This window comes from Mustela erminea, chromosome 12 (assembly GCF_009829155.1).
Source record: "Mustela erminea isolate mMusErm1 chromosome 12, mMusErm1.Pri, whole genome shotgun sequence".
NCBI classification, from domain to species: domain Eukaryota; kingdom Metazoa; phylum Chordata; class Mammalia; order Carnivora; family Mustelidae; genus Mustela; species Mustela erminea.
Window position 1 is genome coordinate 87,156,952 of NC_045625.1, and position 25,705 is coordinate 87,182,656.

At 43.2% G+C, this 25,705-nt stretch overlaps 1 protein-coding gene across 6 annotated transcripts in view; it reads right to left on the reverse strand.

Moving 5' to 3' along the window:
* GLIS3 (GLIS family zinc finger 3) overlaps positions 1-25,705 on the reverse strand; it is a 492,256-nt gene that overhangs the window by 276,320 nt on the left and 190,231 nt on the right. For all 6 annotated transcript variants that reach the window (XM_032308765.1, XM_032308769.1, XM_032308764.1 and 3 more), the window contains 2 exons: positions 19,466-19,673; positions 11,742-12,861 (listed from right to left, as the gene is read on the reverse strand). In XM_032308765.1, coding sequence (XP_032164656.1) covers positions 11,742-12,861; positions 19,466-19,673 — 1,328 coding nt within the window. The remainder of the gene's footprint in view (positions 1-11,741; positions 12,862-19,465; positions 19,674-25,705) is intronic.

A 25,705-nucleotide genomic window follows, 5' to 3' on the forward strand; every position in this document is an offset into this window, starting at 1 on the left:
TTGAACCTGGGCTGTGGTATTGCATGATGTTTACAATTTGTCATCCTTGGGGGTAGTTCTGCAAGCTTAAACACACTAAAGGACATGTTATAAAGAGCCAGGCAATTTCATTTTGCTTGAATATCTTTATGGAAATGGACCAAAGGCGTCCACAGAGGCACACTGTCATTTTTTCCTTGACTGCGGGCCAGTTCCTGACCAAAAGCAAGCATTCAGGGAAGAGAAGAGCATTTCTGACCACACTGTGTGGACCAAATAAGCTACTTTATGAACAGATGGGGAATATTGTGTTTCAGGGTCTTAGTAAAATAGCCATTCACATCAAATTTCTGTTCACAATGGTGGATCTCTTGGTGATTCATTTATGACCTTGCCCTTGATAATGGGCAGATCTCCCTCAAGGGTGAGTGCCTGTGGGACATGAAGACATCACATCCTCATGACTTAGAAAGATGATGAGAAGTGGGGAATTATGCACCAAGAACATGTAATTTGGACAAGGTGGGAAAAACTGAGTAATTCACTCGAGATAACAAGAGTTTTCCCAGCAGTGGTGACTGTATGGCGATGGAATCCTTGGAGAGTAAATAAAAAAATGGTTGGGCTGAGAAAGACTTACTGAGCTGAAAAGCAAGTTACAGGAGCCAGCGCTGATAAGAAAAAAGAAATGGTCTTTAAGAAAACCACTTTGATGACACAGGATCGCCCCTCATGGAAAGCTCAAAGATCAAAACTGAAATGTGTCTTCTTTTCAAGGGGACATAGAGAACCAGAACAAGTCAGCAGTAAGCAGGAGGAGCACTTCTGGTCCCCCCCTAGTAGGTACATAATCTGTGTCTAACTTCCTCCTACGCCACATAGAAAGACCACAATTCCCAGGCTCCCTTGCACTTAGCTGTTGTCATGTGACTGTGTGCTGGCCAACATGACGCTGGCAAGAGTAAAATGTGTCACTTTCAGACCCGGCTCCTAAAACTTTCTGCACAATCCTCAACATCCTATCTTTCACCCTGGACTCCAACGGCAGAGCCATTAGGTTGACAGATCCTGAGTCACTGTGTATGATCACAAGCTGTATTAGAACATGAGTAAGAAAGAAACTTTTATCATACCAACATACTGAGATTTGAGACTGTCTGTTACAGAAGTTAGGTTATCTTCACATATTATAATCACGCTTCCTTGTTAGCCTTTTTTGAGACTGACGCGCTGCCTTTTTATGAGACTGACGAGCTGCCTACTGTGCTAAAGAGGCAGGTAGCATTTGCCTTTTTAAATATCATGTCATTGCCTCGGAGTTCTCTCTCCCTCTTATTTTCAAGCAGACTGATTTCAGAGCCCTCAAGAGCAATGAAAAAAAAAAAAAAAGAATTTGTTTTTAGGTCAGGGGAACATGGGTTACCCATAGGGCAAAAAATGGTTGGCACCATTCCCTGAGGTGTTAGAGGGGGGGAAACCCACCCTCCTCTGTTTCTTATAATTCAAAAAGTAGTTTATTTATTTTTAGCTTTTTATTTTGAGGAATTTCAAATCATCACATAAGCAGTAACAACAGAATAACGAATCTCCATGTATTCATCACCTAACTTCAAGTAGACAGATATACAGATATCTATCTATACACCCACATATACATATCTACACACACACACATAGAGATAATAGACAAGTATGTATGCATACACATTTAAGGTCTACTATCTGTTCATCTAATCACTGAGCTGGGCACTGCGGGCAAGACTCAAAGGGGAATAATGCCCTTTGAGTATGTAGTAGAAAGGACAGAATATAAACCTCAAACTCCATAAATTACATTGCTCTCAGGGCTACAATGTGGATTAAAGTAATCCAGTAGCTCTGAGTTGGCAACATACTTATTTTCTTGCCCCTCCCATTTCCCTGAAGGAGTTTTCCTTTAAGAGAGAGGTTTACTGCTTCCTTCCCAGTAAAAATGTAGCTACCCCTGGGAGGGCCAGCGCACTGAGGCTTTTCTCAACCATTCGCCATTTCTATGTATGAACTCTATCTTTCGTGAAGTTCTTTCCCCAAAGCAAGACTTGAAAAGATGGAGAGAAGCATAAGGAGCAAAGCAAGGGGCCTTGAGGCAACATGGAAATTATGAGGGAAGAAGAGAAAACAGTAGAGTCTTGAGATGCAAGACAAGTTTCCATGTTTGCTTAAGGTGAGGATCCCTGTTTTTCCTTCACTGAAACTCATGCCCCACTCCCAAGTCTATTCTCTTGGCTAACAAAGTGCCATTTGATCTTCTCATTCTAGAAGCTGTGACTGGGCAGGGGAGAAAGGAATAGTAGAAGAGAAAGAGTTCAGAAGGAGCCGCATTTCTCATTAAAGGGCAGAGATTGCCAGGCCCAATAGCCACACCCCAACTTAAACATTAAAGTGCTTTCAAGTAACACAGAAAAGAAATTATTCTGGACAGAGACTCCTGAGACCCTGCCTGGTAAGTTTTGAGAGCAAGAGCAATCAGATGCCCCATCGGGAACCCTCTAGACACCTTATTCTGCTAGTGGTTGGCTCTAGGTTGTGCTCTCTGGTCACACAAGCAAATGCCCAACCTTGGAAGGCTCAATCTCCAAAGTAGGTGAGTGCTGCTAGAGCAGGATGCTCAAGTAAACAAAAGATGAGTCTCTCCTTGCACTGTCTTCCCTGTAGAGGCTCTTGGCTCCACAGCGTTCCAGCTACCACCTCTGGGAATGGACGCCATTTTGCTGACAACTGATTTAATTTGTACTCCTCTAACCATCCCAAACATTTAGCTCTGCTCTGCATTAATTCAGTCTGAACAGAAAACAATTCCAAAGTAAATCTTAGCATGGGGACAATGTCTTGAAAGGGCTGACAGGCTCAGCATAATGAACACCCATCCAGAGTTCTCCACTCTCTTTACAGATTATAAAAAGGAAATATTTAACTAATGGAAGGCTTCTCATACACAAGATAATGTATGCGGCCTCTGTCCATATCTTAATCATTCGACACAACTGATCCAATAGCTTTGGTCTAGATGCAGGCTCTCCCAGAATTAGAATTTTTTTTCCTTTCAAGTTCTCCCCAGAAAATGCTTTCATGCTTGTCTTCACTTATGTGTTTCCCTGGCTGATCACCTGGCCTCAGAAGACTCTGTGTTTCATGTGGTAGAGGCCGAGAGATACAGGCTAACGAGGTACTAAACTCTCAACCTGAAGAGACAGTGAGGTGGTTCGGGGGAAGGCACCGTTTCATTTCCCAAGCACGAAAGCACAGCGCTTGCTACCTCAGTGATGCTGCCTCCTGAGATTCTGTCTTTGTATTAATTTGATTTGCCTTGGAATTAGCTAAGTTTGGGATTCTAATTTTCAGAACACTAGCCTTATTTGATAGTAAAGGGCCTTTGCTGTTGGTCCAAGGTGGATTGCCAGCCTCCCTTCCCTCTTCTGCCTAGTGTTGGACCGTGTACCTACTTGAGAACTCTTTCTGCCCCCACCCCCGCTCTTCTCACGCCACTGTGTCAGCACATACTGTGGTCCTCCACTTGAACGGTCTCCTCCCCTTTCTCTGTGAGAACTGCTGTCTTCTTTCAAGACACAGTCACCTCTCCGAGAAGCCTGCCTAGACTCAACACAGTTGGAAGCTTCTTTCCCTGTTTCCACATAAAACAATTTGCACAGACCTCTTACAAAGCCCTTGTTTCACTCTTGTGTAAATTAACTATTTACACATCAACTCCAGAAGATTGTAAGCTCCTCAAGGAAATGTCTCATTTATTTCTGTAACCCCCAGCTCCCAGGACAGGGCACTGCACATGGCTAATACTAAGGGACCAAAAGAATGAATGAACATGCGTTGACCGGATGGACACATCAGTGCGTACACTCTTTGCGGAGGACAAGCTATACCCCTTGGCCTTCCCAGGACCAGCCTGGTAAACACGGAGAGCCCGGTCACACAGAACCCCTTTCAAAAGTCTCAAAAGTGTCCCTACTTAAATAATAAATTAATGATACCATCACCCCAAGTTTGGAGGATGCTGTAATGACTCATACCCACTGCCCCTGTCTGCCCACAGCCAGTCATCTTATTTTCTGATTTTTCAACAATGTAGCAAATTAACTTTTTTTTATTTTTATTTTTTAAAGATTTTATTTGAGAAAGAGAAAGAGAGCATGGTGGGGGCGGTGGAGAGAAGCAGAAGGAGATGGAGAAGCAGATGCCCCACTGAGCAGGGAGCTGATGTGGGGCTCCATCCCAGGACCCCAGGATCATGATCTGAACCGAAGGCAGTGGCTTAACCTACTGATCCACCCAGGCTTCCCTTAACTGTTTGTTTGTTTTTTAATTTTTTTCTTTAAAATTATCCCTCAAAAGGATTAGTCATTCTCCCTACTCAAGTCCAGTATCTGTGGCCCAAGAAAATAAAAGGAGATACTGTAAAGTAAGAACACGCAGGGTCTCATTCGTGTTCTCACCAAATTCCTATGCACACCAACCTCCCGGATGAGTGATGACACCTATTCACCCAGCCCAGCTCTCCTCTGGGTCAGGCTGCCCGCCGTCTGGGCAGATGGGAAGCCCAGCCTCCCCACCAGGCCCTGTGCTCGCCAGCCACACGTCCGCTGCCTGGGGTGGGAACATTCATTGTCTTATTGATAGTCTAGAAGCCCCAACTCCGTAATTAGAGTAAAAACTAATAAATCTGCATGGGAAGAAAAATAAACATCTCTTTTCCACATCATTCTCCCCAGAGCTTGAAGAAAACACTTCTGAAAGATCAAAGAGAATCGGACTACCTCTTTTTTGGAAAAATAAATGTGTTTGGTCTTTCACTTCACACACTCAGATTCTGTCTGGACTCAAAGATGTCAACACAACCAAAGGTAATCAAGAAATATTCCAAAGGCCACAAAAGACGTTTCTAATAAATTGCCAAAGTAATTTTATACTGATGCGATCTGAATAAACGAAGAAAAACACACTTTAAAATCTATATGTGTGCAAATCTCAAAAGGTTGGAAACACATTCCCTTAATCAGCTCGTTCATGCAAAGATTTACATGACTCTTTCTAATTTTAAAAACATTATTTCGGGGTATGGAATTAGAGTAAAACCACAAAACAAATATGAACTAAAAGGAACATTAACCGTCATGTAGTTAATGATTTTGCTGAACGAGGATAAAGTCTCCAAATGCTTAACCTCTTAGGATTCCTCTCATTATCTATTGTTTTTCATTAATCCTGGAATCGCAGGGCAAAGAAATAGAAACCCCGATTTGCTTTGAAACGTCTGCCCAAATCTGCTACAAATTTATTTTCAGGACAAAGTTCGTGAAAGGCCAGCTCTCCAGGTAAAATGGATTAAATGCCTTCTAAAGGGAAATAAAATTAAACCACTACCAAATGGAAGGCTTCTAACCTGTGTTTTGGGATGTGAAATTCGATTTGACAGACGCCTTACAGACTGCGGTCAGTGCCCCATCTGATGAGAATTTCTGTAGCTTGCATTTACCTGTACTAAAGGCTTTGTAATTTATGGTGACATATATACGTCTACGGTATGTTGAACGTGTATATACACAGATAAATATGCCAGTATCTCTTCCTTGTGTAAAATCATTGGGGGGAAAAAAACCTTGCAATTTAGTTGTATTTTTATTTTTAAATTATTGAGCTTGCATTAACTATTTGACAGAATGATGCCTCATGGGATCGGACTTGGAAGCTACACTCTCTCTGATCTTTACCAGATGTTTCGCTGGTGGTGTTTCAGCCTCAAGAGACAAAGAGGATATTAATGTTAATTTTATTTATTTAATCACATCAGGCAGATTTGATAAAAGGGAAAATTCAATATTTTGGTAATTTACCAACTCTTCAGAAATGTCCCTGGTAGCAAAGATGTTTTGAAGATCATTTTATATTAAAAGCAGAAAGGCTGCATTGTATTTGGAAGACAGAACACTCTATGTTACCTTGAAAAATGGGAACAACGTGACAGATTTGTCAGTTCCACTTTTAACTCCGGGTGTTGAGGAGGTGGCGACGACATACGTGGTTCAGCACAGCCCCATCCCAACCTTTGACTATTGACTGTAGAGAAAGAGGACCCTTGGTTGAAAGCCTTCTGCCACCACCAGAGTTGCTCAATTATCTTCTTTCTTGTCTTTGAATTTTATTCCAAGGGAACACGAAATTACCCTAATCATTGTTAGGACACTGGAGATAATGAAGACGTACTCACTACAGAACACTGACTCCCACACCTTACCTGAAAGGACAGAGGAGACTTTCACTTACTTAGGGTTCAAGGTCAGCACGCAGAAGCTTTTAAAGTGCCAGTTCTAACCCTTGGCTTCGCATTAAAACCACCCAGGAAGCTGCACCCCAGACCTATTACATCACAGACTCGGGCTGAGATGCAGGTATGGGTCCTTTATAGAGCTTTTCAGGCAATTCAAATGTCAGCCAAGGTTGAGAAGCACTGCCTTGCTCGTGCTTAGTAGGCAACAGCCCAACAACTTACTAGTTTAAGAAAAATTACTTAATTTCTCCAGGCTTTGTTCTCTCAAAAAAAAAAAAAAAAGTTATGTATAAGAGGGAAGTGTTATACTCATTGATTTTCTTTTAGTTTTAGGTAAAAATCTATACTTACAGTTATAAAATATTTCAAACCAGCAGCACCACACAGAAAATATTTTAAGATTCCTATGACACCTCTATTACCACCATCAAGCTAAAAAGAAATTAATTATTTTGCCATATTTGTTTCAGTTTTCTCACTCTTGGAAAAAAGATTAGGCAAAATAACGCTCCCATTTCTTCTTACTTCTGTCCTCTCTAATAAGTATCTACTCTTCAAAGGTTACTGATTATTCTGCCCACAGTTTACTGTTTAACCAAGTAATTATGTATCTGTAACAACTATATAATATTGCTTAGTGTGTGTGTGTATGAATATATATAAACTGTATTATACTGTATATATCCTTTTTGAATTTAATTTTTTCATTCATTTTTTCAGTTGTTTTCTGAGTTGTAGCTACGTTGATATTTATCTATCCATCTGTCCATCTATAGAGATAGAGATTTATAGTTCATTAATTTTAATCTCCTTTATAATATTTCATTATGGATAAACCATGGTTTATCAATTTGCCTTATCTATGGGCAGTTATTTACCCTTTTTTTTTTTTTTTTTTTTAGAAACAGAGGTACAATAAGCATCTTTTTACATGTGGCCCCACTACTATATACAAGAATTTCCCTAGTGTAGACACATAGACAGGGTTTTGTTAGATACGCTCATTTTCATCTTTACTAGATGTTCCCAAATTGTTTTCCAAAGTGGTTACACCAATTTACTCTCACCAGCAATGTTAAACCGTTCCTCACTCTCTATATCCTCACCAATACTTGACATTATGAGAATTTATTAATTGTTGCCAATCTGAAGGTTGTGAAGTGGCAACTAATAGTTATACTTAGATAATATTTTCCTAAGGTCTCTTCTGGTCATATAATTGTGGTCACCACATCAAGGCCAAGTCTTATCAAAATAACAAAATGAAGGATGTGATTTTAAAAACTTCTTCCACAGTTTACAATGAATTTACTTTTCCTTAAGAAATGTCTTACATGGTTAAGGCTGGCCCATGAACCCATAAATCAGGCCATAAAAGAGGAATGGGACATGGCCCCAGCTCTGTATTTATTTTCTTGTATTCCATAATCCAATGTTACTTAAAAAGCAAACTGCCCGATCTTCTAGCCAAAGCAAATACTCTAGATTTTGCCAGGCAAAATGCCTGTGGAGAAATGAGTCAATTCATACAAAATTCAAAGCTGTCTTTGGTCAGTGACATTTTCGTGAAAATCTGTGGGTGGGTAAAAGTCTTGCAAAATTCCTTTTTGCTATTGGATAAAATTCATCCAGGAAAAATAAGCAAAATTTAAGTGGTGACCCGCATTCCCCCTAATTCCCTTATTAACACTCCCTAAACTCCCAACACAACTGCTTTCTATTGTGCGCAAAGGCAAGCCATCCGTGTTTCTGATGCTGGCAACGGAACCCTGTCCCTCTGCTCACTCTGCTCCCATCAGATAGGCTCTCTCAGGAGAAGTACTGGCAGACACAGTGGGCCTGATCTCATGCAGAACACACCTTCTGGGAATGCTACCCAAGCGTTACACACTCTTCAACTTGATGGCTAAAGAGACCTACGGTAAAAACATTCTCCGTGTGTGCTCTACTGGGACCATTTCTACGGATACTGCTCGAGATGGTTAGTATGTAGCAATAATTTGGGGTTATACTTTATGCTACCCTTTTAGGACCATGAAACCAGAGTTTGAGAATCAAAATCTGAGGTTCCACGACTTGTTCTGACTTGAGTATTTGAACCCTTATCATCTCAGAAAAACGTAATAGAATTTAGCATAGCTGTACTCAAAAGTTTTGGTTCATTCTGAGACTCATCAGTGTTGGGGTTGGTCTAAGCTCGGGAAGGACTAAACAGAATGATTCGGCAGCTCGAAATTGCTTTAGTTCGTAGATGGCCGTGAGTGCACACAGGTATTCTGAACAGAATACTGCCGTGTCCCAGTTTCTGATTTCACTGAGGTCTGTCTGTCTGCCTGCCGAGGCCTTTACTTCTCCAGGCCCTTGCCACTGGCCGGGAATAGCTCTGTCCTCGGGGCCAGGCCTGGAAAGAGAGCAGCTGGCTTGGCTCTCTGCAGAAGAGTGAGAATGGGATGTACAGAAGGGCGGGGTTGTTTGGGGGGAAAAGAGAAAAGAAACCATTCTCTTCTTCCAGTAAGGGAACCAAATAATACATTAGCAATCCTCCCGCAGTTCTGACACCCGGAATCCTGAGCGATCCGAATCCCAGCGTCCTGGGTGAGGCCGAAGCGTCAGCGGCACAGATGATGAGAAGGCGCTCTCCGTGCATGAGACGGAACAGCGCAGCGAGGGAGCCGACGCTGGCCTGAGACGGAGCAGCGCTAGTCTTGTGCCGTAAGCAGGCTGTCGCTGAGCGGCCCTCTCACACACCCTTCTTCCACCAGGACTTCCAGAAGCACACTGTGCTGCCTGTAGTCATGGTCACCAAACACAACTGGGTCATCACATCTTTCTTGGGCCAATAAGCTAAGTGAGTGAAAATGGAGGCTAACTCTAACGACGGCTCCCGGGAGATTAAGAGCAGTGAAACACATGTGAAACGAAAGTGTACGGGGTCTTATAATCTGAATGCCCCGAGCCTCTGCTGCGTGTGACACAGCCACAGAAACCAAAGATCACTTCGTGTCTCCAAGAGATGAATGTGGGCGTTTCACTCGGCGGTGATCCTGAGCTTTGCATCAACGACCACCAGATTGCAAAGCAGCAGGAGATGAAATATTTCCATTTTAACAATGCTTTGTGTCTGGATTCCGAGAGTGTAAAGATCGGTTTTACAAAAGGCAGAAAGTGTGTCTTTTCAGATAGGCATCTACGTGAAGTACAGTGTCTTCTTTCCCGGGACTACAACGTGGGGGCTGCTAACCCCTCACAGCACAATCGCGCGACGCCTCTTAGCTCTAACCCTACAAACCAAGCAGACACCATGTGGCAATGCAGCAGTTTTAGAAGACATAATGCTCCCACTATGTAGGCTTTTTATGAAAATGGGTGTCTTCCTGCGAAAAACATACAGTCCCAAGACTAGAACTGCAGCATTAGTCAGCTCCTAAGAAACCCTGTTTTATATAAATACATTTGCACTATAACATGTATCACTTAACACCTTGCAGGTCTAGATTTGATGTGCTGTTATATCCAGCAATCTGAATTTTACAGATTCCATCCAGAAGTGGGAAGGAGGCAGACTAGGAAAGAAAGAAATCACCTCCCATACCCATCCTGGATAATGCAATGCAAAGCCAAGCAGAGCCCTGCAACTAATCACCTCTCGGCTTATTCTTTCACTGAAATATTTCTATTTTTAATAGTCCTCCTGCACTTTAGCAAAAGTCAACTTTATAAAGTTATATGCCATTGCAAAGTCTGGGAACAGTGGGAAAATGGGGAAATCCTATTGCACAAAAATCAATTTTGCAACGCAAAAAATATGTTTTGGATAATTCAGGCCTTTATGTTTATTTCAGTAAAGCCAAATCCAGCAAACTATTTTCAGCCAGGATTAGTCAGAACTAAAAGGTTGGACTGTTTTCCCTCAGAGACTGAATGTCTTTCCTGCCGGCAACGGACCGGTGTGTTCCAAAGTGGAATTGCCTTCTATTGCTTGTCTCTTCCTGGCGTTCTTAATGCAGAGCCTTACTGACAGAGGAAGGTTTTGCCATCTGAAATGTAATTATTCCCTTCAGTCATATAACCTGGCATCCTCACAATGTACCAGCTTCTGCTTTTCCTTAAGAAAAATCACAACATGGGGCACAAGGTAACGGCAAGAAATGCAACTTCCACCAGAAATTCTGGGGAGTCTTTCAGAAATACCTACTGGATAGTGAAAAAGTGCTTCCAATACCCACATTATAGCTATCAACCTATTTGTTCTGCTTTCACATAAATCAGACAACTTGGCCGATCTACAGTCAAATATAAACATGGCCCAGCGTCTTTGTCAAGACATACTAGAGTAAGAAGGGACTCTGGCCCAGGGACCACCACCTGACTAAGTCCCTTTGCAAAATGATTTATATGTTTCACACATTCAGTGATCTGTAGCATATGCAATATCCAGGGAGTACCTACAATTCTCAGATTTTAACTCTGAAAGCAAAGTTCCTGTCCATCTAAAGTAATAGAAAACACATGCTCGTCTTCTTCCCAGAGCTAAGCGGGCTGTCAGAGATTGTGCAAAGCTGCCCTGTGATCCCAAGGGTGATGTCCTGCTTGTAAACCCTGAGGGTTTCTGTTAGGTGTGAAATGATTGCAAAATCGTTTAGCAGCCCTATTATTCAGAAATAGCAATTTTTGCCAAGAAACAGAGGCAAGTTCCAGGATCGATGTTGTGGAAAGGGGAGGCAGGGGAGAAAGGGACCCCTTGCCCACTTCCTTCAACACCCAAGGCACAGTCCCCTCTCGGTTCATTCTCCTTAAACTTTCCCACCAAATTTTCTCTCCTTAAAATTTGGTGAGATCCTGTGAGATCCTGCCCCTGTGGGATCCCCTGGGTGTTTTTATGCTGCCTATAAATCATTAACTAGTCTTACAACCCCAGAGTGTGCGGTGTACAAGCGTGTGGGTGTACGCAGCAACATTTTTACCAGCCAAGTTGCTAAGTGTGAGTTCCTTTCCAAATATCAGAACTACCCCTCCTCCAAACCCAATACTAGCCCAGTTATTGGAGGGAAGGAAAAATCCCTGAATATTTGCTTTGGAAAAAAGCTCACGCTTGCTGCGAGTGCAGTGTGTCCCTCGGCCCTGCGCCTTTCAGCAACTTCAAGTTGGCGCCTGGCACACGTGGATTTTCCAAGATTCTGGACAGTGTGGCAGATCAGCCTCCCCTGATGGTATGGATCATGTACATTTGCAGAAGGGAATCTAGAAGTGGCGCGGGGCCCTGCCGTCAAAGATTAAAGAAATCTCTCCTATCCTGGGGCTAAAAAGAAGCCAAATTTCAGGGATACCTAGAACCCCTAGTATCCAAATCCCATCAAAGAAGAAAATGTCCCCTGACTCGTGGCCAAGTCTGGAAGATGCCACGCACCTCGCCGAAGCCTGTGAACGTTAGCGGGAGACTCACCGTGCACTTGTTGGGCTTCTCCCCGGAGTGGACTCGCATGTGGATGAGCAGTTTATACCGGGCGTTGAATGGCTTGTACCTTCGAGGACAGCCGGCCCAGAAGCAAGTGAAGTCTTCACCTTTGCGCTGGTCTATGTGAACCTTCTCGATGTGCCGCACCAGTTCCTCCTGCTGGTCGTACAAGGCGCTGCAATCGATCCAGCGACAGCAGTGTTTGCCCCCAATGTCCTCCATCTCCCCGTCTTCCCCCAAGGCAGCCTGGGGAAGGGCCAGCGGCTGGGCACGGGCTACCAGCTCCTGGTGGTGCAGATGGGGGTGAGAGTGGTAGGGGGGCGGCGGGCCCTGGGGAGGCGGGGGCAGGGGAGGCAGAGCGGGTTCATGGGGCAGATCCAGGGCGCCACCCGGGAAATCATCCAGGCGCTCCGTCTTCAGCAGGCCCCCTGGCTGGCTGTCGGGGTTGGGCAGGCCGTGCTGCACCACCATGTTGTTGACCAGCCCCGGCTGGAGGCCTCCGTGCTCCAGCTGCTGCATGCGCTCGTACTCCAGCACGCTGTCCTCGTCGTAGGCCGGGAGAGCCAGGCCACCGCTGGCCACCCGCACGCCCTTCTGGCTGCTTGGCACCGAGCACGGCTGGGGGATGCAGCTGCCACGCACCCCCAGGAAGTGCCCATAGACCTCGGGCTGGGGGGACATGTTGGCCGGGGAGGCCCTCGACCCGTTGATGTAGGCGACCAGCGACGTGGGCGACGTGCGGATGATGGTATTGAAGTCTATCCCGATGCCATCAGACAGTGGGGACAAAGACAGCGCTCTCTTCTTGGAGCGGGCTGAGTGGGACCTGGCCGATGAGTGCCGGGGACTAGGGTAAGGAGAATGGCTGGTTTCCATGCTGAAAAGGTAGGACGGCAATGAGTTAGAGACGCTATTGCTGGACATGGCTGTCCCAGGAGGAAGGCTAATGAGGTCCCCTAGATCAATGCCGTTCTGGGAGCTGTGGCTGGAGGACAGCGACGGGAGAGCCCTGTAGCCATGAGACCACTCTTGCTTCACACTCAAGGCTGACTGACTTTCTGTCAGACTCAAAGTCGTGGATGCTAAAGACTCACGAGAAATAAGGGACCTGGAACAGCAGCCGGGTGGGGGGGTGGGGAGAAAGAAAAAAAAGACAAACATTTTAGCAGGATATGGATTGCTTAAGAGCTAAAAGAACACTGCATTGACAATCCCTTAAGTATTTCCCCTAATTACATTCTCGGCTAAACACACATTCTTTGGCTAAGATAAAACCCAAGGCTTTTAGTTCCAGGTAAATAACATTTTACCCAGAGGGACAATAGGGCTAATGCTCACTGGAATAATAAAACAAAAGATCTATTGTTATAAATAATCTTAATACTTTAATGATAATAAATAGTCCTTGCTTTATTTTTAAATATCTTTTTTTAATGTTGTGGGGGGAGAATTAGAGACCAGGGAGTCTCTAATTGCCCGTCATGGCAAAGTGAATAAGCAAGTATTTAGTAAGTGCTTATGGTATACAGCGTATTACAAATTGGCATTGCAGGGACTACAAGTCTAAACAGAGCCTCAGCCTTTGAGCAAAATCTATTCAGTTAAGTAAAACCTAAACCAATGCTTAATTTGAAAAAAAAAAGTATATCCTCCAAGTCAAAGGGTCATCTAGGGGATCCAATAATAAATTCACAACTTCATTTCACTGATGATAAGGAATTCTAAAGATTTCTTTAAAAGATAGTAACTCAGTCAGCACTCAGTCATAGCATCAAATCACACCAGGAAATGAAAAATACATACGAAATAGAGCTGTGATACAGAAGAGAATGACAGCCTGAGATCAAGGCGTATGGGGTATAATACGTTTGGGCCTTGCAGGGTTGAATTACACTTGCTAGTCTGGGGTTTTCCTCGTGTTCTTGCACTGAATCAGAGCAGCTCTGGACTAAGAAGAGATCTTTCCCTTTTAGGAGTTCACTTTTGCAGTGATTCGGCTCCTGTTCTCCATACCCTGTACAAAGCATGTGCCACATTTACCTGCAGACCCAAGGTTTACCTGCACATCAAAATGGCCTGTGATGATGTAGTCTGAACACTTTAAAACTCACCTTGCTTTACTATGACATCATTGCCTTAAAAATCACTGAAAGGAAAAGCTACATTCCTTGGATATAAATCTGTCACGAAGAGGCTAGCTATCATTAAGCTCCATTTCCCAACTCAGACACGGTGTGGATCAGAAAAACCCAGTTTACGCATATGTGCCTGCACTGGCTTTCTACAGAGATCTTTTTTTCCAACCAAAAAAATAAATTAATTAATTAACCAAAACAAAATATTAAACAGAATGTCTATCTTCCCAGGAATGAACTCATTCTCTCCCTCCAGCTGTTATTCAGAAACCTGTTGCAAGGGAGCGGAGGGCAAAGAGAATCATTCTTGTCCCATCAGTTCCCCTTACTCCCCCTCACAAAATGGAAGCCGGGAACACTGTTTCCTACAAGCACGAGGTTTCAGAAAACACCCCAACTCTCAAATGCACAGTATAAGGGGATAGATAACACTGTTACCAATGTGATGTTTCCACCGAGTGAAGTAATGTTTACCAATGACAAACACAGCAAGAATTTACGTCCAGTTGCCCTTGACACAGATTTGTCACCATCCCCATTCTTATATTAGGGCTGAGGTCGTGTTGCAAGCCCCAAAGTGGTTTCTGAACCATCTGTTTTTTAATTCCCTGTGGATACTTCCAATTATTTTCCCAGCACACCCACAGCAGGCAGCCGTCCCTGCAGAGCTCAGCTGAAGGCTCCTGGTGATTGGATGTCAAGGGCCTTTTGGTCCCTTCCCCAGGGGGATTTAGGAATTGCTTTCTGACCAAGCCAAATCAGTAGTCGTGTCATATATGAGGCAAAGACAACTGACTTTGCTTTACACCCTGAGGTTGAGAAGGTTTATAGAACATTCCCAAACGGTATATTTGCCCGGCCACTGTCATACTGGAGCATTTCAGATTTTTGAGTGGTGAATTTCAGGCAGAAAGTATTCTACCCGCCTGCATATACTCTGCATGTAAAATTATATTATCTAGTTTGAGGGCAGCCTACAGTGCAACATGTTCATCTGTTCTATTGCTGAGAGATATTTCTTATTTTTCCCCAATTACATCTAACTATGGCTTGATTTAAATCTGATCATAACCCCACACTGACACGTCCCCGTAACTCCTCAGACATCTGTCTTCTAAGACAGTTACCATATACTTTCAGAAAGCAAATCCTATCTTCTCTTCCTGACAGCAATAATATGAAGAGAGAACTCTCAAACATCTAACACGGCCATAACTTCCAACAATGGCCTTTGCCCAGCCGCGATCTCCCTCGTGTGCTACGACCCACAACTTTCCATCTTTCGAAGTTCTAATCACTGAAACCTCCCCCACATACACCAGGCCTCAGAAGCGTCCTCTTTCCAAAGCAGGTGTACACTGTCAACACTGTGCCTCAAATACAGCGCACTGCTGGCGTCTGGGGGTGTGATCTTCCTGAGGGAAATTCAAAGCCCTTCAACAGAAGGGATTGTTTTTATCTCCATGGTACCCACCAGAGTATGAGATACATAATAAGTATAATAAGTTTCCAAAAATTGTTTATTAAGTGAAGGTGAATTATCAATAGAACAACAAACAGCCATCGTTTGTAGCTTACAAGGCATTTTTTCCATACACATGATCGCATTTGACACAGCGATACACACAGTGAGGTGAGGAAAGTCGATTTTTAAAATAATGTCTACAGAGAACAGAACTGAGGTTCTGTGACTTCCCCCCACTGACACCCCCCCCACACACACACCCTGGATAGGCTGTCACCTCGCTAGATCCCATAGGTCCTGTGTTGTTCTCCCCACATTACACCCCAAATGTGATCCATAATGCTCCGCCTGATTAACAGATTGAAGTCACACAAGCTGTGCTTAGAACCCATGTTTTCTACTCTCTCTCTCTGTGACAATGTGCTGAATGACTTAAAAGTTCCCAGGGACTCTCTCCTACCACCCCTGCTGCTGTACATGCCAGGCCTCTGGGAAAGAGACGGACACACAGACAAGACTATCTCCACTTCCGTATGTTCATCTGCTCCCAAGGATGTTATTTCTAGTGACTGGTTAATTTGGATCTATAGCAAAGGAAAGAGATATAGCTCAAACCAAACAAAACCAATATGAAAACCTCCTACACCGTCCGGGAAACAGGATAAGATGATTGGTGAGGCAAGATCTCAGTGACTGTCATGGCGCCATGAGGGACATGATGGCCAAGCCTGATTGCTTGGTTCAATGCCAAGTTCAAAAGAAATACTCACTTATGGATCACATGGAATTACTCAAACTGATCCTCAAGAGAATATGTATTACCTATGTCACAGGAAAGACTAGTCCTAGGCTACCTGTAAGTTCTCATCTCTGTGCGGAGGCAAATCCCCCAGAGGTAGCACTGCATCTGAAGACAGTACGGCTTTGTAAAGCATTAGAACTTCCAGAGGGCCCAGAGTCCATTCTCAGCTCCCTTGGCCTCCTCTGAGCTTTGCAGGCCTACTCCAACCCAAAAGGAAACCCTACGAAAGTCTACCACCAGAAATCACCTCCAAGAATGTCTGGTCTAGGAGAGAAAAATGTGGTGTCTTTTGAGATCCAGAATGACATTATTAGATTGATGGCTGCACTTTGTAAATGACAAGCTAAGTGACACTAGGCAAAGCATTTGTCTTGGTCCATCATCTATAAAACAGAGGTAATATCTGCAGCTGGTTTATGAATATTAGATCCTAAGAGGTAGAATCACAATGTATGTGAAAGCACCAGGACAGCCAAACCTACAAAACCCGTGCCCATGACATCCAATCTCTTCTGTTGCCCAACTTCTATTGTATGGTATGTGAAACCACTGTGTGATGTTATCATATCAGTACTTGTCACTTCAGGGTACATACATACCATGGCCTCTGTATTACAGAGTTTGGGCAATGCCTAAATCAAGAATGGCTTCTGGATCTTCAAGAAGGTAAGGTGTAGTCTGCATGTGTCATCAAATGAGGCTAGTCAAAAATGGCTGGGAAGTTAAGAAGGGCAAACCTACAGCCTCTGTGCATCACCGCATTAAACAGGACCCAGTGAAGCTACAGAAGAGGGCTTCTTCCAAAGTGAGTGCTCTAGGAGACAGTCAAAGGACGTCAAAAGAAGAAATACAAACAGTAAATCTATGGAGACTACTCAATATTATCAATAATTAAGAAAACTCCAATTAAGATAAAGTAACAATTTGTACATCAAATTGCCAAAAGGTATCATAATAGTTCCTAGTATTTAGTAAGGAAACAGAAACGATCAGATGACTGGTGAGTGTATCAGTGGATAGATGTTTGCTACAGTGCAATTTGGGAATACAGAGCAAAAGCCACAAAACTGGACATCTCCAAATGCAACTTTTAAAATTAAATTTTTAAAATAAAAGTTAGAGGTTTTTTGTTTTTTGTTTTTTGTTTTTTTTTAATAAAATGGAATCTGGGGCAGGAAGAAACCATTATACTATACTGAAGAAGGTTTTCACTACAGAAGAAGGTGTTTTTATGAACTAAAAAAAAGTGGTAATTACAACACGATGTCAGTAATTATAGGTCAATTTGGTGGAAAGGAAAACCTGTGCTTATTGTGAATGCATTTGTGTGTAACGGGAAGGGAATGTATCCAAATCGGTCACACAGTTGCCTATGGGTGGTAGCATTCAGGATGACGACCATCCACTAGCGCGTGCTCTTCCGTACTTCCCATATTTTCTACAATGAATAACAAGTACATAAATAACCAGGAAAAAACAATAAATCTTATAGCTTTCTAGAGGACAGCCATCACTCACAGCGTACAGCGCATGCCCCCTCACAAGCCACTTCCTCTGGCGTGTCTCCAGTGGAAAACACACAGAGATGATTCCTCTCTCTGTCTTCTCTTTCTCTTTAGACAGCAAAATGCCCTTAAGCTGAACTGCTGCCTCCAACCCTTCTTCCTCCTGACGGAACACACAGACCAATTTAAGGATCACAAATAAATGCAACCTTCCCAGATTGCTAAAAGTAATTTCCATACTTCACCAAGCCACCTGACCTCGCAACTCCTGTTTCTTTGCTCATCCTGCCAAAGAATTATTTCCATTGGAGGACTCAAAGAATACACAGTCAAAAACACATGTCAATGCATCTTTAAGATGCTGTCCTTTAAGGATATAAAATTATGCTAAGGAATCAAATATGCCAGAAAACAGAGATAATGACCCTTCTCTGGCTGACCCATGAAAGGAATTGCATAAGGCACGTGGCTGGGGCAGCGCTCGCCCAGCCTACCACCACTTTCTCCGTTAATTATGACTCTCTGCCTTCAAGGCATGGGCTGGACTTGCCACAGAAAGGAAGCTGAAGGCTTTTCAATGACACCTACCACCCGAGTACAGTTAATTTTACATGCAACACTCAGCAAGTCTGAGGAGTCCCTGCAGGCATAATCATCAATGGGAAAATGACAGCAGCAGCTTCCATCACAAAAATTCTTAGGTGAAAAACAAGTTTCCATCTCATGAAAAAACTGGCATTGGGGGAAAAAAAAAAAAGGATCCAGGAACTACGATTTCTGAGTCTCAAGTAGCGGTTGGGAGGACAGGGAGAAAGAGGAGAAAGGTCGGGAGATGACACGGGACCCCACAGCTGTGACACATCTCGGCAGATCCCAGCCTCCAAGAAGAGGAAGTAGAGACCCATAGAGTCCGTTTCCTTTGCAAATGCACAGCTGGAGCAGAGGCAGGACTAAGAGGTAAAAACGCTTTCCCCAAGAAGCCTACTTTATAAGATGAAATAATTCATTTCAAACATGGAAATGGACCTTACACATCGCAGTGTTTTGGTTTTATGTCCCCTATAATATCAACCTTGAGAGATATAAAAATGTGTCTGAAAGGGTGATTTCCCTTTCCCATTTAATTCTCTCCCATACGGAATGACACACAGCATTTATTGAAACCCCCTTATTCTGGCACCTAATCAGACATTATGTTGAAATGCTCTGTAATTCATGCATGAAAGTGTGTCTTCCCAGACACATTATGAAGTCTCAAAATTCATGACTTCTCTTTTTACTTTTTCTACCATCTCCCTAAACTTCAACTATTATATTGTGCAGATAGTAGGTACTTAATAGATATTCAGGTGGCTAGATGGACAGACAAAACAGATGGTAAAGAAGCCTGGGGACACTGCAACCAATACCCTAGAAAATGAGCAGGTAAGAGTTGTATGTGGCCCATCACAATTCTCTAGCCTCACCAAAGTGCCACATTTACACACTGGGCTTTTGTCACGAAGTCCCAAAAGTCTCAAACCGGGCACTGACTACACTCACACTACAAGACAGCTGGGAGGAAGCCATTCTTCCCAATTAAGAGGATATAATGACACATACTTTGTTTTTATACACGTTCCCCTACAAATCTCAAATTAAAAGAGTTGCTGGAGCAGGTATATGTGTGTGTGTGTGTGTGTGTGTGTGTGTACGTGTGTGTGGTGTGTGTTGTTGTGTATGCATATGTTCAGGAAGGGAAGGGAAAACACATGTGGGGTGTGATTATACCAGAGGAAGGGAGAAAAAAAAAAGTAACATGAGACCTGGTATCTGAAGGAGGTATATGCAGGCTGGCAGCATTCATTGCCCTCTGTAAGCTAGGACTGATCTGGTTGCATGCTGTAGAGACCTGGCTTGCTGGAGGTGAATTGGGTCCCAGTCGCTGAACCATCATGGGACTGCTGGTGACCACTAGATTGTTGCAGCTGCCTTTTCCAATGGACTTGCACTGAGGCCCAAAGCCAAGAGCCCCTAAAAACAAATGAATCAGGTTAGCTTTCATGTCCCTTACATCAGAAATCAGTAAATACACACATGTGCCCAATTCTCTCAGGACTCCTCTTTCAAGACAGTCCTTGGATCACCTTTTTGTTCATTTTTAGTATTAGTGATACCCAAAGCTTTCTGTATTTCTAATGAGAAAGCCATTGCCACAGTAAAAACCCTTCGATAATTACCGTTCATACAAAATGTGCTTACATTTTGCTCCTTCTATGTATAAGTACTCAGTTATGAAGAATCCTATTTTATCATCTCCCTACCTAAAGAGTCAAGGTGGTAAGTCGATGGGATTACTTATATCTAGAAGTTTCTTCTAGAATAGCTGAGATCCTGAATTGCCCACCAAGGAAAGCTGACATGGCCAAATAACACTTATTTAACTGGTTTACTTCCTTCCCATTCTGGCCTTCCAAAAAGTCTCTTTAAAGGGATAAAGTCTGGCTGAGTATCTTCAGTCTTGATTTCTCCTCTTCATCTCAGTACACGGTCATTGGACATAGACCCAATTAAAAAAAAAAAAAACAGGATGAAAGAGCCATAAATAAAACACTTATTCTAAAAGCAGCATGGTAACCAAATTCAACATAGATTTATCATTTCACTAGTAACAATCTTCAAATGTAGTAAAATGTGGTATATACCCAAAGAAGGAAGAAAAAAAAAAAGAAACCCACAAAAATCTGTGTCATTACAGAGAAGTGAAAACCATAGAGGAGAAAGTCAAACACAGCCATGACTCATCTATAAAAAAAATAATAATAATAACAATACTGGTTGAATCATTCTAGACATTCTTTTCACATGGATGTTCTTCCTCAAACATTTTTTGCAAACTACCTGGTCAAGTCTCAGTGACTGTACACTGTGTTCCCATTTCAAACAAAAATAAATATGATGTCAGATTTTAACAAATCAGACTCTAAAATTTTCTCATCAAATTCCCCATATTTATCATTGATATATCTGGGATCAAAGTAAGTGGAAAATCATCACAGTAACTTTCCTTAGCCCTAGGGGACATAAGTTCCTATTTTGTTTTTCCAGAAATTAAATCAATAACCAAAAAAATGACTTTGTCATCTTTTGCAACACTCTCTTCCAAGAGCCCACAGAACTAAAGGATAAACAAGACCTTAGAGCAATCACCATGCTCTCATCAATGAAACCACATCTCCAAAATGCTGAGCGAGTTGCAGCTTTTAGCTGGCAGGAACCTGCTTTTTTAGTCCGGCCCTCTGGGAAATCCCAGTGGTAATTCACTTGCCCAAGGCCACACAGGGATTCAATGACAGCGCCGAAATGGATTCTACTAGGGTGTATTTTCATGGGGCCTGTGTGTTTCAGTTTAGGTACTGGATGCTTAGTTTCTTCCTTGGGTACTTGCCAAGATCATTATTCCAACCGAAATTTCTCTCCGATTTTTTTTTGACACTTTTTTTTTTTTTTTTTTCAGAACCTGCCCTTCACCCCTGCTCTCTGCCCCTTCAATCTGATGCATCTTCTTGTGCCTTGAGAGGCCAGTCATAGATAGTGTCTCCGCTTTCAGGACTCACCGTACACTGCACCTTCAGGTCTCCATCTTGACACCAGAAGTAGTGGGCACCTTTTTACGCAATGATCATAAATTTAGTATCTTTGTAAGTTCCAACAAGCTACCTGCCATTTGCCTCTCAAACTCCTTGGAAAGAGGTGATGTGATGGCTCGGAGTCTAGTCCACTATGTGAGACACTTGAATCGCCTCCCCACGTCCCATCACTAGCAGCCATACTATGAAAAGCAACATCAGATGTCAGGTAGTTTGTCAAACTCAGTATCGTCTACTCGTCCGTCATTTAATGTCCGACTCCTTCCCAATAAAAAGGTACTAATATCTGCCTTTAAAACAAATACATGCTGACAGCCGGAACAGCACAACCAAGAAATGCCACCCGATGACAAAGCACTGATACTTTCTCTCCTCGAAGCTAAGGTGCCATATGTTATAAGGCCTTTATGTGCCGGTAAGAACACACATGGCTGATGAACCTAGCACATGGTATCAAGATTTCAGAGATATTTTGACGTGGAAATATGCACCCCTTAGAATCATTAAATACAAGTATGATTGTTGAAACTTTTCATTTAACCCTCATCTTGTTCATGCTCTCCCCTCTGCCTGGAACACCCTTCCCCTAACTTGTCCAACTACTGAGCTCCTCATCTTCACACTCTTGACTCAAAGGTCACCTCCTCTCTGGCTGCCCCTCCCCCACTGCCAGCTGGGCAGATGTGACCAAGTCCTCCTTTTGTCCGCGCCCCCCCCCCCAACTCTCATAACACATCTGCCTCAGCACCGTTAGGGAACTCTCGCGTTGACATGCCTGCCACGTTCTCCTCTTATATTTTATCGCATCTGAAGACAAAGACCTTGTCTGAGGCAGCTCTGCTTCCTCGGCACCTGGCCCAGGGCCTGTACCACGTACACACAAAAGTCTGCCGTTGAAGTTCAGAATGAGTGAATGTGGATACAGAGAACAGATTAGTGGCTCCAGGGAGAGGGGTGGTCAAGGGGACCTACAGTTCCCGGTTATAAAATACATAAGTCCTGGGCATGTAATGGACAGCACGGTGACTGTACTCAGTAATACAGTATTGCATACTGCAAGTTATTGAGGAAGTAAATCTGAAAAGTCCTCATCACGAGAAAGAGAAGGAAAACAGTGTGTGTGACTGTGTGTGGAGACGGTGGCCCGCGGCCTTACTGCGCTGATCATTTCACAGTGCCTGGAAAGAGCGAATCACTATGTCACACACCTGAACCTATTAGAATGTTACACGTCAATGATACCTCAATGGACAAAAACTTTAATGAATGAATGAAAATGAAAGACAGTTGTACATGAATATTAAATACTCACACATTATTTCCACTGAAACCCTCCTGGTTTGTTTTTCTAAAACGGCGCTGGTTTTCAAAAACAAACTCCAACTAAGCCAGTCCCCTGATGCTCCCCCACAGAACCCGGAACTCGGTCAGAACTGAAGATGAAGCCCCACGGGGAACATCCTTACAAACCCATCTTCCCGGGCGAGAACTGTATGCTGGTCAAGGCTGCCTTTGTAACTCTCTAGCCCCGATTCACACATTCTGACAATCTTCCCACTCTGGTATATGGAGACCCTGACCCTCCCTTTCCCAGTATCCCCATCGCCTTGGCTCCTCCACCTCCTATCCCAAATCCACTGGCCACCGTGAACCTCCTGTAACCACAGAGGAATGACACCTTCTGAGACATATCATAAATGGCACCCTTGAAGCACCAGGGTGAACAATAAGTTTATGGGAAACAAGTAATGTTTGTGGCCCAGCTGTGAGAATGTTCTGGAAAATGGCATCATCTGTCTCACAAGCGGAGGCAAAGAATAGCTTGACTAAGACCCAGTGGTGCTGAATGCAACCATCAAACTCCAGTGTTGTTCTCATAGTGTCAAATGCAATGGCCACCACCAGACTGCGTGGAACCACGCTGGGCTCTGGGGTCTGGGCCCTCGAGATGGCCTGTCTTGGCGCCGCCCCCTGCACCCGTGCTGGTCCTGTGACTCCGGCAATTACTGAAGCATCCGTATGCCTTCCCACCTGTAAAGTGGGAGTAAAAATAACATTGCCTCTTAAGATTACTGTGCATCTCATATTCATTGAACACACAAAGGACTCTAGAGCACACCTTCTACCGTGTACTAGGTACTCAACGGACGTCAGATGTTATTGTCGGGACTCTTACTATCACTGCTCATGCCCTTGCTGCTTTTTTGTTCCACTCTCTTTCCTGAAGAAGAAAACAGTTCCTTATAATTCTTTGCACAAAACAAGATAGTAAATGATGCTATTTAATTCTCTGCACGCTTCCAATATTCTCTCTGCTTCAAGGCTCAAGCCAACTTTTTTTAAAAACCAGGTGTCACCACAGATAGAAGAAAACTTTTCAACTGGCCAAGTTTGAATGTTCCTTGGCTTGTCATTCCCTGAAAACAAACCATACAGCTTTTCTGTCTACCAGATGTGCCAACTACTTGTGTGCCGGTTTTCGTTTTGAAATACCGCTTATTTTTAGAGGCTGCATGATGTTTTTTAAAATGTGTTTACTGCTCAAACTAGGATCCGAGTAGATGGCCTTCTGAGTACTATATACATTCCAGCCCAGATCACTGCGTGCTGGTGGGAAGTACAAATGGAGTGCCTTCCTGAGTTTCTGCACTGAGAGGTCATCCTAGCAGGGGCATGTTTTTAATTAACATCTTCATCAGGTAAAAGTGTTCTCTTGAAGTCAAACAGTTGTTTGTGTAGCAGTTACCCCTGCTGAGGCTACATCCCTCAGAAGGGTTTGTGGTTATCCACTGGTTCCTCTAAAAATGACACGGATATGGGGAGGGGGGACAGATATGGCATACACATGGAGGGTAGTTTGGGAGAACTAATCACGGTTTCTTTGGCTGTTACTGTTCATTCAACTGATACTCACCGAAGGCCAGCCATAAGCCAAGGAGTTCCTGGAGACAGATGGACAGAGTATCGGGCCCCATGGAGCCCTTATTCTGGCTACAGAGATGGACACCAAACCAACTGTTCCTTAAAAAAGAGGTGATCCCTGCTTCTAGAGTGGATCACGGGAGGTGGCTTTCCGTGTAGTTCAAACATGACCAAATAAAAGCACTTTCTCTATGGTTCAACCTAACACAAATCCAGGGTGTTATGGAGACAGAAATAATATTACACATCAGGATCTGGGTCCTGCCTCCCCAACTCACTGGCTGTGTGACAATGGGCAAGGTCTTTAAAGTCTCTGTGCCTCAGTGTCCTATCCCTAAAATGAGGACAGTAGTAGTACCTAACTCATCGGGTTGTTAATGAGGATTAGAAGAGTAAGTATGTGTTAGTACGTGCCCCACCACCATACACTGCCAATACACCATATATCAACCGTATAATGTCTTACCACCTCTAAGGATCTGGGTTTCCTTCCCAGCCTTTCACTTTAAAACACTGCAAAACTCTAGGGGGACCTGGAGGGCTCAGTCAGTTAAGCTTCTGCCTTCGGCTCAGGTCATGATCTCTGGTTCCCGGGATTGAGTCCCAAGCTGGGCTTCTTGCTCAATGGGAAGTCGACGTCTCCCTGTGCCCCTCCCCGCTGCTTGTGTTCTCACTAACTCTCTCTCTCTCTCTAATAAATATATAAAATCTTAAAAAATTTTTCAAAACTATAGAAAAGTTGCAAGAATAGGACAATAAACTGTTTTGTCTATTAATAAATTTTATTTACCTCTTTATCTGTCCATATCCCTTCTATATAAGCTTACTGTATTATTACTAATTTGTTGAACCATTTAAGAATAAGTCATAGATTTCTGTCCTTCACTGCTAAATACATAAAACCATAGCAAAATCGTCAAATTCAAGACATTTATTAAGGACATAATAATGGCATGTAATATACCATTGTTATTCAAGTATTCAAATATTACCAATTATCCCAAGAACAGCCTATAGAGCAAGTGTTTTCCAGTCCAGGATCATGCATTTCAAGGAAAGGTTTTAGACTCATGCTGAGGTAGGTTAGTAAGTCACCGCACATCAGGGCACTGAATGCAAATAGAAAAGTAGAAAAACAGAAAAGGAAAAAAGAACAAGTGCAAATAGGCACAACAGTTATGAGCATGGGTGAGCTCCCCAGCTCCACCATGGACTGGCCATGTGACCCTAGACAAGTTACTTAACCTCTCTGTGCCTCACTGTCCTGATCTCTAAAATGGGATTAATACTAGTGCACACCTCATGAGTTGTTTTGAGGGTTAAAAGATCTAACGTAAGTCATATGTTTAGTGGTTTGGCACTTAATAAATACACTGTAAGTTTTAATTATATTTTATTTTAAAGCACTTATTTCTGGTGCTTTCTGATATTGTCTATAGCAACTCTTTTCTCCAGAGTGACCGGGGACTAAAGGCTGACACTTCCCTTTCTAAG